Source organism: Centropristis striata, chromosome 21 (assembly GCF_030273125.1).
Source record: "Centropristis striata isolate RG_2023a ecotype Rhode Island chromosome 21, C.striata_1.0, whole genome shotgun sequence".
NCBI classification, from domain to species: domain Eukaryota; kingdom Metazoa; phylum Chordata; class Actinopteri; order Perciformes; family Serranidae; genus Centropristis; species Centropristis striata.
Window position 1 is genome coordinate 12,115,765 of NC_081537.1, and position 13,762 is coordinate 12,129,526.

Sequence of the window (13,762 nt, forward strand, 5' to 3'; positions counted from 1 at the left end):
ACTCGTTGGTGCTTCATCTCTTCTTCTAATGCTGCCTTAGTGGGATTCAGACAGGAACATACGGAATGTGCGTAAAGAGCCGCTTATGCTGGACGCAAAATGCTCTGCCCACCGGGCGCCGTCGCGTTTGCTGCCTGCGTTCCTCTCCAAGGATGATAAGGCGCATAGATGCACTCGTCCCAGACCTCGTTCCCTAAATGTGATAATACTAACATCATTTTCTCCAACGACCCTTAATCTGATCTCTTTTTTTTTCTTTTTTTTTCTTCCTTCCTCCCCTCGTGTGTGTGTATGTGTGAGTGTGTGTGAGTGTGTGTGTGTGTGAGTGTGGATTGTGTTCATCTTTTTTACCCTGCCATCACTGTAGCCCCCCGCGTTGCGTTGGCGCTGCGGAATAGCCTACAAGGAACAAGAGCCAGCTCACAGCCGTGGAAACAAGCGAATCAATTTAAGGGGGAGAGAGGAAAAAAGGAGAGATAGATAGCGAGGTTGGAAAAAACTGGCGATCGGGAGAAGGGACGAGAGGGGGAGAGAAAACATCGACCTTACGCCGCAGCCGCCGAAACATTAAGGTACGTGTATATTGCTTGTACAGGTAGAAGGGACTGAAATGGCCGGCGTAATTATTGCATATGTTACCTAATCTGCATGGATGCCGAAATCAGTCACGAGAAGATTGGATGATAAAATGTGCACAGATTCATAATAACTGAAGTGAATAATTAATATCAGCAAAAGATCCAGTCGATGTCGGTGGATTAAAGCTGTGGCAGTCCTCGCAAATGTATTGGAATAACATGGTTCCTTATGTAAGCCTGTGTGTCTACACGTTGTTAAAAATAAAAAGAGAGACATAAAAAAAATCCCAGAGCCTATATGGATTGTTTTTGGGTGCAGTCATGTTGTCATTACCCTGAAGAGAGAATGGATGCAAGCCATTTTGTAATGCAGCATGTGCAGAATTAGGCCTATTCAGAATTTCAATTGCGTTCCCGAGAAGGTGCGCCGTAGTGAGCGCAGCTGCATAGATGAATAAGGCCATTCTGTTGAATTGTAGGAGATATTATGCTAGAGGCTATATGATGAGGAGAGATTGCAGATTAGAGGTTGCGTCTGCAGGAGAAATGGTCAGGTAATTACTTTCCCCCCTTCTTTTTATTTCACCATATGAGAGAAAATGGGGAAAATATAACTGTCAAGAGCTGAAAGTTGGGAAATATTTGGAATAAACCTGAGATTTTCCTCCATTTGTTACCATACTGGTGATATGCGTCCCATCCTACCCTGATTCCCACGTCCTGAATCAATCTAGTGTTGTCATAGTTACAGCAGATGATGTTGGCCCTTCTGCACCTGTGTCGCTTTGTGTTCATCTCGACCATCTGTAAATACATGAGGTCTAATTGGGCCTTGTGTAGGCATACAGGAAGCAATCCCACAGCCCAGAGCCTCGGTGTTTATTGAAAACAACACCACGATTTTTGCCTCTCCATAAACCTTAATGACTCTGTTGTGTTGAGCAGGGCATTGATACAATCAGGCGCTTACGATGATGTGATTGGTTTGTAGCAATTGGTCAGCAGCTTGCAGCTAATTTGTCTTTTCACGACTGAGCGCTTTCTCAGGCCTGATCGAATAATCAATATCTACATGGTTGCAATCTGCTCTTGACATGGAAAAAAAAAGATCAAAAAAGAGAAAGAAAATACCTTTGAGTTGGGGTAAAAAAACAAACAATATCTCAACCGTGTCATAAACCTAAAGGCAAGTCATTTTGCACAAGGATGAGGATGAAGGCCGCTGGCGAAGGAATTGGCCCTGAGATGAGTCAAGGTGTAATAATCTAAAAATAAAGACCATCATTGGCGTGTGCTGTTGTTCTTGTGGAGAACTCGAAGATGGGAGGTCAAGGCAACAGGCGTCCTGCTGCTGACAGATTCAAGGTCTCTCCCTCCATACGATTTTACCCTGTGTGGTGTTTTACATTGATTGTTTTTACTGGACCTCCCTCTCTCTCCCCAAGTGACTTTTGCAACATAATGCCAAGACAAAATGGAATGTACTTTTTGTACTTCTTGAGTGTTATAATGAGGCAGGAAGACACAAGATAACTCATTGCTGAAAGCTGCTTAAGGCCTTATCTGATTCTAAATGCATCTTTCCTGCACTGATGCAATAATGGTCACACAAGACTATTAATTTAGATCAATATCTGCATATATTTTGACTCAATACAGGTGCCTAACTCTGATATTTACACATGTGAAAAACAAATTACCTCTTTAATATATTTGTACATCCCAACAATGGTGGGGACATTTATCAGCTAATTTGTTCAAAACGTCCCAATCCAAAATATAAAAAAGAAAGAAAAGGCACTACTCTAACAGTGTATGTAATGATGTACCAGTGTATGAAGCACTGGTATGATCAATTCTTGTTTTGATGCTGCCTTGAATCATTTTCTGTTGAGCTAAACATCCTAACTATCAAACCCACATTCTGGATCACATACAATTCTGACGTCTGGGAGAGATGTATTATTTTTTTCAAGTCATTCAAATTATCGAGCAGCTTAATCACCTGCTGGATTGGGATGAGAAGGAGACTCTTCAAGGAAGGACAGCAGTGTAAAGAACACCATAATGAGCAGTGCTGCATATAGTAACATTAAGGCTCCAGCATTTGTATTCATTAATCTACTTTTTTTTTTCTCTTTCCCCTATTGGAGACGTGTTGTTATTTCTCTGTGGCAGTTACGGTTATAGATATGGATGTGTGAATATATGTGTGTTGGAGAGAGAGAGTGTGTGTGTGTCTGTGGGATGTGCAGAGCATCTAAAAAGTCTATTTTTAGCATACACTCCCTTATGAGCATTCTTAATAGCTGTTCTCAGAGCTATGTTTTTAATAGAGACTGATGTTGACCTAATCCTCAGACCTTGTATGTATTAAGATTCATGGCAAATCTGTTTCCTCTATTGTGATATTGAGGGCCATATATTAAGGCCAAGGTTCACCTGTGTGCTTTATCGGGCCTCCCTGAATGTATAGTTCCATATTTTATCCCTCTAGATAAATATGTACTGAGTAAAAAGATTGTTTATTTTCTATCAAGTGTATTTCTAGAGGCTGTGATTGGGATCAATCTTGTGTTTTAAGTCAAATATATGCTGTTGAATTAGGCCCTAAAGGCGCTTGTTGATCAGTTTTTTTAACAGCAAATGCTCATCAGGCTCAGCTAAACACAGTAATGTGGAATAGGGCACTGGACAGTAAAAACACAAGATGGTGAGTGAGCAGGTTGCCACAGCAACCGTGTTTCTAGGAGCGCATGCATCGTCGCTGCATAGGAGAGGAGATGCTAAGGACCGCCATGGAGCCTTTTAAAAAAATAACCTGTTTATATAGTAGAAAAAAATGTTAGGAAAATGCATCCAAGAACTGATACAAATTGTTTTTATTTATAACAAAGAGGACGTATAAGTGACATTTAATAGAGATTATTCTTATTTGTTTTCAACAGACAGCACAGGCTTGTGACTGTGAGAGTCATAGTGCCGAACACAACGTGCTTGAGAAAACAATGAAGACTTTCTTTCAGGTCTAATCATTTAAAGGGAAACGGCCCAACATTTTCTAAATTTAGTGAGTCTGCTGATGCTTGCAGCCTTCTCTGTGCTGACAGCTCTAAACCAAAGACTCACAAATACACTTATGTATTACAAAACCACATTTTAAAAAAATCTCTCTTCACAATCTAGTTGTTATTTCCATGTTTGGTTTATCAGATCTTGTCTGATTGTGCGTTGCTTATTGCACACAGCATGTGGATTGCTATAACATTTCAGGAGTCAATAATCGTTCCTTCATATCTTAATTGCTAAATTACTGCTGCTGCTTCACGATGGATTGCACGTATGTCTGCATTAACCTAAGGTCTAGATGAATCCCGACAGCAGTTGTAATTGCATTCAACAACTTGGCATACTTTTAAATGTGAGATTCTACTTTTGTCACTATGTATCTGACTAGAGTATCAAAAAGTGGACAATGAGACAGCCGGCCTAATGGGTCTGCTGCAGCGTTGGCTGGTGACCCAGCTTGAGGTTTTTAGAATTTTGTGGCCATTTCAGACCATGACCCAGATGTTAAGTTCAACCTATGAAGAAAATGGCAGCTGACTCACCAGTTAGACTACAGGCCACAATTTGAAAGCCACCTCTTTAAAAAAAAAAGAAAGAAAGAAAAGCCTGACCAAGCTTGTTGTGACGTGGGGCATTGTCATATTTTAAGATTTAAGATTCAGTTCTGGGAATACATGCATATATGTGCTAGGCTAATATCTTAAAGCTGCACTGTGCACTTGCTTGACCTCCTTCCTCTCTCTTCTTTTCTCTCTCCCCCTTACAGTGAGAAGCCTCCACAGAGACAACACTTCCAAGAGCAAACCCTTCCCCCAAAATTTGGTTTCTATTCTAATAATTGTCATGGGAACAAAAAATACAGAGTTCCCTAAAATGACTTGTTGAAAAGAACAAGGTGTTTGATAGTCAAAGAAGCATGAGCAAAGTTAAATAAGAATCTATTAATGATACATAGAGTCTTCAATATAACATTACATTTTTCTTCTCCATTTTTAAAGTGACAGGAAAAAAACAGAATAAGAGCTTAAAATATGAATATCAAGATAATCACTTAAATTCCCCTGTTTGGAGGTGACTTATCAACATCATAGCAATAGGGGTGGGTCATGACTCAGTTGCCATGCGTGTTGTCATGGTGACCAGCCCCTGTGCCCCTTCCCCCCTCCTCTGGTTGGTCCAGCTTTTGTTGTGGTTTCACAACCATGGACCTCAGCTGACAGAGGCAGCACCCCCTTGCCCGACCCCCTGTACCTGCTCCAATCAGGCGAGCCGTGTCATCTGTACAAGAAAGAGTTTAGATCAAGTCCCGGACAGTATTTCAGAGAACACAAGATACCTCAATCTACAAGAGAACACAATTCAGGTAAATATGGCTTCATTCTGCAACAAAGCCCACATTCAGACGAAATTAATGTTGACAGAAGTAATTCTGATGTTGCTACAACATGCCTCCATGTTTTTGTTTCCACACCAGGTGATCAAGTCTGACACATTCAAGCACCTGCGGCATTTGGAAATCCTCCAGCTCTCCAAGAACCACATCCGGCAAATTGAGGTGGGAGCTTTCAATGGCCTTCCCAACCTCAACACGCTGGAGCTTTTTGACAACCGTCTCACAGTGGTACCGTCACAAGCCTTCGAGTACCTCAGCAAGCTAAGGGAATTATGGCTACGAAACAACCCCATCGAGACACTGCCGGCATTTGCCTTTCATCGTGTTCCCTCTTTACGCCGTCTCGACCTAGGGGAACTCAGGAAGCTGGATTTCATCTCGGAGGCTGCCTTCGAAGGTCTGGTCAACTTGCGCTTCTTGAATCTTGGCATGTGCGGGTTGAAGGACATCCCTAACCTCACCCCACTAGTACGACTAGAGGAGTTGGAGCTTTCAGGGAACCAGCTGGGGATAGTCAGGCCCGGGTCCTTCCAGGGCCTAGTGTCACTTCGCAAGCTGTGGTTAATGCACTCCAGAGTGTCTGTCATTGAACGCAATGCTTTTGATGACCTCAAAAACTTGGAGGAGCTCAACCTCTCCCACAATTCCCTGCATTCTCTGCCCCATGACCTCTTCACCCCTTTGCACCAGTTGGAGAGGGTACATCTCAATCACAACCCTTGGGTGTGCAACTGTGATGTGCTGTGGCTCAGCTGGTGGCTGAAAGAAACAGTTCCCAGCAACACCACATGTTGTGCTCGATGCCATGCGCCCCCAGGTATAAAAGGCAAATACATTGGGGAACTAGACCAGAGCCACTTTACCTGCTATGCCCCAGTGATCGTTGAGCCACCCACTGACCTTAATGTCACTGAGGGCATGGCTGCTGAGCTGAAATGCCGTACTGGAACCTCGATGACCTCTGTGAACTGGTTCACTCCGAATGGCACTCTGATGACCCACGGATCATACCGAGTTAGGATCTCAGTGCTTCACGACGGAACACTGAACTTCACAAACGTGACCGTGCAGGACACTGGACAGTACACTTGCATGGTAACCAACTCCGCTGGAAACACCACTGCGACAGCCGTGCTCAACGTATCTGCTTCAGACCCCAGCAACAGCTACAGCTACTTCACCACTGTCACTGTAGAAACAGTAGAGACAGTGAGAGGAGATGAGGAGAACTCAGCAAGGCAGGATATTAACATGACCTTCATAGATTTCCCTAATCCTACTGTTCAAAGAGGGGTGTTAGAAGGCCGTCCTGGCATCACTATATCGCCTTCTCTCTCCTCTCTTTCCTCACTGTCCCCACGAGCCAACAGAGCGACTGAAAATACAGTGACTGTGCCTATAATGGATGTAACTAACATACCGGGCCTGGATGATGTAATGAAAACAACCAAGATCATCATTGGTTGCTTCGTGGCCATTACCTTTATGGCAGCTGTAATGTTGGTGGTCTTCTATAAACTGCGGAAGCAGCACCAGCTACACAAGCACCACGGGCCCGCCAGAGCCATCGAGATTGTCAATGTGGAAGATGAGATCGGAGCCGGGGCCGGGAGCGGCATCTCTGGCGGTTCAACGATGAATTCTGGCGGCGGAGATGGAACCCTAAGGATACATCATACAGAAATAGTCAACCTTCCCAACATTGGCCGTACGGATACTCTCAACCATTACTACAAGACCCATCATTTCAACAACAACGTGATGGGTCTTAGTATTGGCGAGGGGATGGGACCAGGAGGGCTCCTCAAGAACCAGCAAGTCCAGGATATCCCCATCTCCTGTACCTCAGTCCCAATCTCTACGTCTAATCTCACCTCATCAGGCAATGGCACCAACATCAACCCCTGTTCTATGTCCCCACCGATGCCGATGTCTCTCCCCATGCCGACCATGGGCTTACATGGATCGATCAAGGGATTCATGGGCCAGAACCAGAATCCCCAAATGGAGCCTCTTCTCTTCAAGGGGAGCTCTAAGGAAAATGTCCAAGAGACTCAGATCTAAAAACAAAAGCGAGGGTATAGAGAGAGAGTGAGCAAGAGTCGGAGACAGAGAGGGGATTGATGTTGGGTTTATGCGCGGAATGATTAGACACTAGAGTGCATTGACATTACACCAGGAGAGAGGATAGACTGACACGGCAATACACAAACACATAGACTTATCCGTGACAGTGTACTGAGCCAAGGATTACCACAATGGGCCACTTGTGTTTGTAGTAACGATCATGGCCATGGAGATCAAGGAATGGACATTGCTACAATGTAAATCTGTGCCAAAGCAAATGTTTTTGCAGTTTCTACAAGCTGTGTTCTCATAGGGAAAAAACTAGCCTTTCAGAGTAATCAGTCCCCAAATTGTTGTTGGCCAGCAAAGTTGAAAGACATGCACAGCACTTACCACACTGAAGATCGGAGATATTACAGAACAAAAATCCAAGAGACATTTTTCTTCAACATAAAACACAAGCCACACTCTCTCTCAAGTGACTCAATAGACTCCCTCAAGGTGACAATTATGTAGGCATAAATAGATGGACAAAAAGGTACAGTGCAGTACAAACTACTGTGAAAAATCCACAAATTATATAAATATATTTTCATTTAAATATGTATCATTGCAGACTCCGATGCAGAGATATTTTGGGGTGGATGTGTAAGCTGGTATAGTTTGTTTCTTTGTGAATAATCAGGGGCGGCGATAGTTGGAGGTTGGTTATGATACATGTTTTAAGTTTGGCTACTTCTCAGAAACATAAGGGCTCAATTGCAACACTCATTGTGAATCTTTGAATTGGCTTTGTGACATAAAGTCCGTTTAGGTTGTAGAACAGTAAATGCAGATCTCTGTTTGACAAACTTTTTTCTGTTGCTTCAGTAATAATCATTACAAACTTTTGTGTTCTGAGAGTGTATTATGTATTTTGTAAAAGCCAGCTACTTGGTATTTGAATTGAACAATTCTGATACTTAAATGCCAGCATCAAATAATGGTTAAAACGATGTTCCACAAACAAAGAAAGGTAATTCTTGCAAAGCCTGTATGGGTAAAATAAAGTGTTGACAATGTGTTATTTGAATCAGATCAGTAGCCAGATATTTGCTTTTAGACAGGAATTTGATATGACCTCCTTGCTCATGGTTACCATAATCATGCCATATAATGCTGTCATCAGGATGATTAGACATCTATCTGCAGCAGCATTCAAGAAGGGATTAAACATCCATCTTAGGATGATTGGAATGAATGGAAATGTACAGTATATTAATAATAATAATGTCTGGTTGTATGACAATTGTAAGATCCACATTTTTACAGTGTAACTTTCATATGTTAAATGCCATTTACGCTTCTTGCGTTTCAACTATGTATTTCTTTATTTTTGTTAGTTTGATATAATGTGTACAGTTGTCTAGCCATGTATCATTACGTGTGAAATAAATCAATCATATATTGGGTTGTGGCCAGTCAATATGGCAACCACATGAGTAACGAGTGAAACGTTATGCAGGCCTCTATGCTAAACCTGGATTGAATGTATGGTTTGTGGTTCAGCCATTAGTCAACACGGTAATGATAGGTGCCATCTGCTCTATTAACATGTTCAGACAGGCTTTTAGGCACTCTCCTATAGACAGACACTACTGCTTTTTCCAAAACAAGGGTTTTTTAAAACAAAACTAGAAGATGATTTATTGTTAATGAAGGCACTTTTGTCTGAAATTTGCCCTCAGTATGCTTCTCCCATGGCTATTCTTTCATGAAATGGGAAGAAGAATTGAGAAACGAGGTATATTTAATACATTATCTCTTTTTTTTGTATCATCAAGCAGGAACCTAAAATGTTTGTTGCAATTGAGCACAAACTGGACCAGTTATTCCAGTTAGATAAATGTACCTGAGATAGTATTATCAACAAAATCATATCAACAAGGTTTTTCGACTGTAATACAGCTCTGTGTGTGATTTTGCTGTTTTTTTCTGTTGCACCCCTCCCTCAGACCTGCATATATACAGTATATATATGAGCTGTTTTATGTGAGTGATGATGGTTTTTCTTATCAGCAACGAGCCCACACTATTTGGTAGAAAAGAACACTGAGGAATGGTAATAATAGTGATGATAATATAAATGACGGTAACAGAACAAAACACAACCAGATTGCACTGTCACAGAGGTTAATCCATGAAAGGGACATTTTCTGCATCAATGCTAAACATCGAAGCTGCCTTTTAGAAGAATATTTGGTTGAATACCACATGCAAATGATCTGGGCTCAGGTTGTCTAAATAACCGCCATGTATTTTCACAACTGGGTGTTTTTGGTCCGTGAATCTCATTCAAAAGCATAGTAAATGTAAATGTGTTGCGACCCCACAGACAGATCTAGTGGGCAGGGTTCAACTGTAGCCCCATGGAGACACAAATAGAATATAAATGAAGGCTAAAGACACAACATATGGGCCGCTCCCTTGATGTGCTACATTTGGTGGCTCTGCCGTCGGATTTCAAAGAGCATACTAGATACCTCCTTGTGTGCTGTGTGTGAGGGGTGCCTTCCTGCATGTTAACCGTGGAACAAATCTTCTTACCTGAACGCTACTATAGCTGTGTTTTATTATGATGGTGACTCAACTAATGGGCACAGAAATGTTCCTTTCATACCGCTGGACATTACACACAAGATGCACGGTTATCATCATTATTATTAGCATTTGGAGGAAATGCAGATGGGCTTTGTTACAACTTAGTATAGTGGCTGCCATTGTACATATTGTTGCGATTTAAAGGGAGGCTCATTTTCCAGCAGAAACGCTGACAAACCCCCTTTTAATGACGATCACAAGCTTAAGACTGGAGTCTGAAAATGTGCATATTGGGCAACTGTACCTCACTGTATTATATATATGGTGGTGAATTGATGCAGCTTGGCTACAGATGGAGTTCTGGCATATGTGTATCCTCTGCACCATCCGTTGCTTACAATGGATGCTTCAGCCCAGATGACATTTCTTGGTTTGTCGGAAGCAAAGCTCCTTAATGAAAAGGATTATCATATCTGAGACACCAAATTGCAAGACAAGAAATGGACTGACCTTTTGGTCCTTTAAAGGTAAGCTGTTCTGTTTGATAAAACAATGTAAAGAAAAAAATAATCTGGGTCCGTTTTAAAAGCTTTTTAAAAAGAGAGAGAGAAAACAGTGTTAAGCTCTAGAAAAATTTAGATTTCTTTAATACAAGATAACGATAAAAAAATGTCATTTTGTGTTTTGTTTTTTTTCCTTTTTTATTTTCCAGTTGTTGGTTGTATCTCGGTATGTGATATTATCAATTTGGGTCTTTATGTATTGTCATTAAATGTACTTTTTTTCACGCATTCATCCAGGTACACAGTGTGGCAGAAGAGTGTATTTCTTCAGTTCTAGCAAAATCAACATGTGCTGTACTTGCACTTCAATGACTGTCATACAATGACTGAGAGGTATATTATTTCACTGTTTGCTACTTCTGTGACTTGGATTTTACGCCCACTGTAAAGGAGTTCTTCTGCTATTAGGAACATATGCCACTTTCATTCTTTGTTGTGATTTCATCCTGCAGAGCACCCACAACTAACTAAATGAGAAATGAGTTAACAAGTTTAACATGATGATGTTTCAAATAAGTTATTGCGTGAAATTTTATAAAACAAAATGAAAAAAAGACCTAACAATTATTGTGTTGACACTGTATTTTGTTATTTCTTTTTTCTTTTTTGGTGTCTTTTCAACACTTACTTAAAACAGGAAACACACCTTCAAAATAAGAGTATAGATTACACAGTGGGCCCTTGTACCCCTGGATGCTGTTCTCATGAATGGTTTGTGGTTACTGGTAATGCGCTGAAATTTGTGTTTGTCCCATGATATTTTGTCCATTTGTATAGCTACAGAACAGAGTGTTGCATAAAGGCTGGATGGGTAAGGAGGTGGATGGCACAAACTCAGGGTTTTGGCCTGTTGGAAACAGCCAACGTAGTTCTGCATGGAAGACCTTTATTTACTTTAGACCATCCTCCTCACAAAAACAAGAAGCCCAAAGGTTGTTTGTTCAGCAGTTTAGAATAATCCATATTCATGTGTGTAGTAAGCGGCCCCTTTTAGTGGACAAAGTGGAAGCAAGGGTGCAGGGTATAAAGAACAACAAGGTCCATGCTAAGTCAAAGTTATTATTGTCCTAACTATCATGTCTACGTTTGGCTTTACGTCTTCTATTTAACTTCCTCACTTCTGTAAATTACATCAATTTATTTTAATTCTGTAAAACTAACCATGTACTTTTTCCTGACTTTAAAGGAGAAGTTTTGTTGCCTAAACCTAAGCAAGCATTTCATAACGATAATGTTTAAATTGGCAACCGTTATGTTAAGGGTTGAAGGCACGTTGACTTCCTGTTAGCGGTAGGGGTGCTAATTTTAAATATGATCTTGTGGGTCTTATTACAAAATAGGAGTAAATGACATATGTGATTGTATATGGAGCACTTGGTGTCCTAAACAAGCAGTGTTGGTGCCTAAACCTAACCAAGTAATCCGTGGCACAAATTCACCAACAAGTTTAAAACGACTGTTGTGTGTTTAAAACTTCAACTGTTACATCGTAGAATATCGAACTAACCATGTATGGTTTTGTGAGAAATCACACAAACATGTTAATGAGAATAACCCTTCTTATATTTAGCTGGTAGCTTATTATACAAAGGTCCATACAAATGCTGTAGTAATACAGCAAATGTTGCTTCATATTTTAAAGTAGCAGCAGCTAACAAACTCAAACAGCGGAACAATTTGCCGATGCAAATACATAAAACAGATTTATTTAACTGTGAACGTAATCATGAAAAATGAACAAACACACATTTCTAAAATTGTACTATAACGTTAGAGGTGGCCTTAAAATCTAGGAATAAAAGCATCTGATCTTGCTGATTAAAATTCTAACAAAATTAGTTGACTAATTGATTGAGAGGGGCGGCTGTAGAAGTACAGTCATTCAAAGCAACACTATTACATCCTGTAATCACTGCAGCATGGCAAATAAATCAAGTGGTCCATCATGTTACGTTAGTGTAATTGTACATAAACCTGCACTGCCATTTCTTATTATTAACATATGTTCTGAATTCACAAACCTGACAAATAGGTAAAAGGAAACAAATCAGATCCATTTAGTGAATAGTTATGCAAGGCGACTGTGGATTTGGGTTATGTTGCTGACATCTCCAGATGAAGTGAACTCATTTTTATGCTGGCTAAGAATGTGCAGTGCTTCATTAACACATCATTATCTCTAGTTCTTTCTAGTTCACAGAATCAAGCTTTAGTCCACCGTGTGGTTTTCTGTTCTTATGCATGTTCCAGATTTGATATTTTTAAACTTATTTTAGGCCCTCGAGGTGAGGTGAAACTGTATAGACTATCACAGATGTCCACTGCACAGTGCAAGTACAACCCACGTTATGAAACAGCAACCTCAAGGGATTCATGTAACAACAAAATGCATCGGCCATGGACAATGGCAGTAAATCAAATGAAATGTTTAGATAAAATGTTTGGGCCTTACAGCAAAAAGATTGTATTTGAAATGTCTTAGGTAGCACTATGTTAAGTCATTTTCTTGAATGTAATTGTACTTGGCTTGTACTCCGGTCTCCAGAGAGCTCAATCCCTATGAGACTTCTTGGTAATAATGTAAAAGGCCTGTGTGCTGAAATAGCAGTAGAGAGGACAGCAACAGTATACTATGGTTACATCAAGGTTTTTTTTAAAGGATTGATATAAAATGTTCTGTTGTACCTGAGGTGACAAATTTTCAAGCAGATTATTTATCTGCATTTTGCAGCTTTTTGCTGCTCATGGTAACACTGAGCAAACATGCAATGAATTTTATGTTCGAAAGGGGCTATATGAAGTGGGGGGTGATGGTGTGTGTGCAGCAGAGAAAAAAAACATTAATATGCACTGAAGATGAAAGAGAAATGCTCAAATGCAAATACTTGTAGAACATTCTGTGATTCTGGCATGCATGTAATATGATGAAGCGTAGTTTTTAATTGAAAAGGTTGAATTAAAAAAAATGCCACATCCACAGGAAATGTGTTTATCAACATAAACTCCCACTTGTAATTCCAAACTAGGTAGTGCACTAAAAAGAAAGAGAGGAAACGTGACTTCTGTAGGGAAAATGTAACAGTGCATCTCCATTTGCACGCCCATAGTGCAGTCATTTCTAGAAATCCACTGTGCCCGCACTATCCTCTCCTGTTCCCTCTGCTGTCTTTTCCCTTCAAATTCAATAACCTCCCAGCTGTGTGTTTCTCCAGGGATTTCCCAGCTCCCCTGGCCCACAGACAGACTGCAGAGTCTGTGGGGAACCTGACACAACATAAACTCCACTGTGAAGCAGAGGTGTCAGAGTCTGTGGGCTGCATCTCCGCTGATCGAGGAACCATGAAAATGTGATAGCCTTTTTTTTATTTCTTCACACTTAAAAGGCTGCGGCAAAAACAACACATGTGTTTAGCACGAGCAAAGTGTGTTCGATATACGGCTGCAGTCATAGCAAAAAGACTAAGTATAGATTCTGTGGCCCATTTAGGCATTATTTATACAAGGATGGACTA

At 40.7% G+C, this 13,762-nt stretch overlaps 1 protein-coding gene across 1 annotated transcript; it reads left to right on the forward strand.

Annotated features, from left to right (window-relative positions):
* The first annotated feature begins 242 nt into the window (after positions 1–242).
* Positions 243–10,814, forward strand: lrrc4bb (leucine rich repeat containing 4Bb). Its single transcript, XM_059324735.1, has 3 exons — positions 243–572; positions 4,414–5,010; positions 5,122–10,814. Exons 2-3 carry the CDS (start codon positions 4,768–4,770, stop codon positions 7,102–7,104), a joined length of 2,226 nt encoding a protein of 741 aa, XP_059180718.1. The 5' UTR covers positions 243–572; positions 4,414–4,767; the 3' UTR covers positions 7,105–10,814.
* The last annotated feature ends 2,948 nt before the right edge of the window (positions 10,815–13,762 follow it).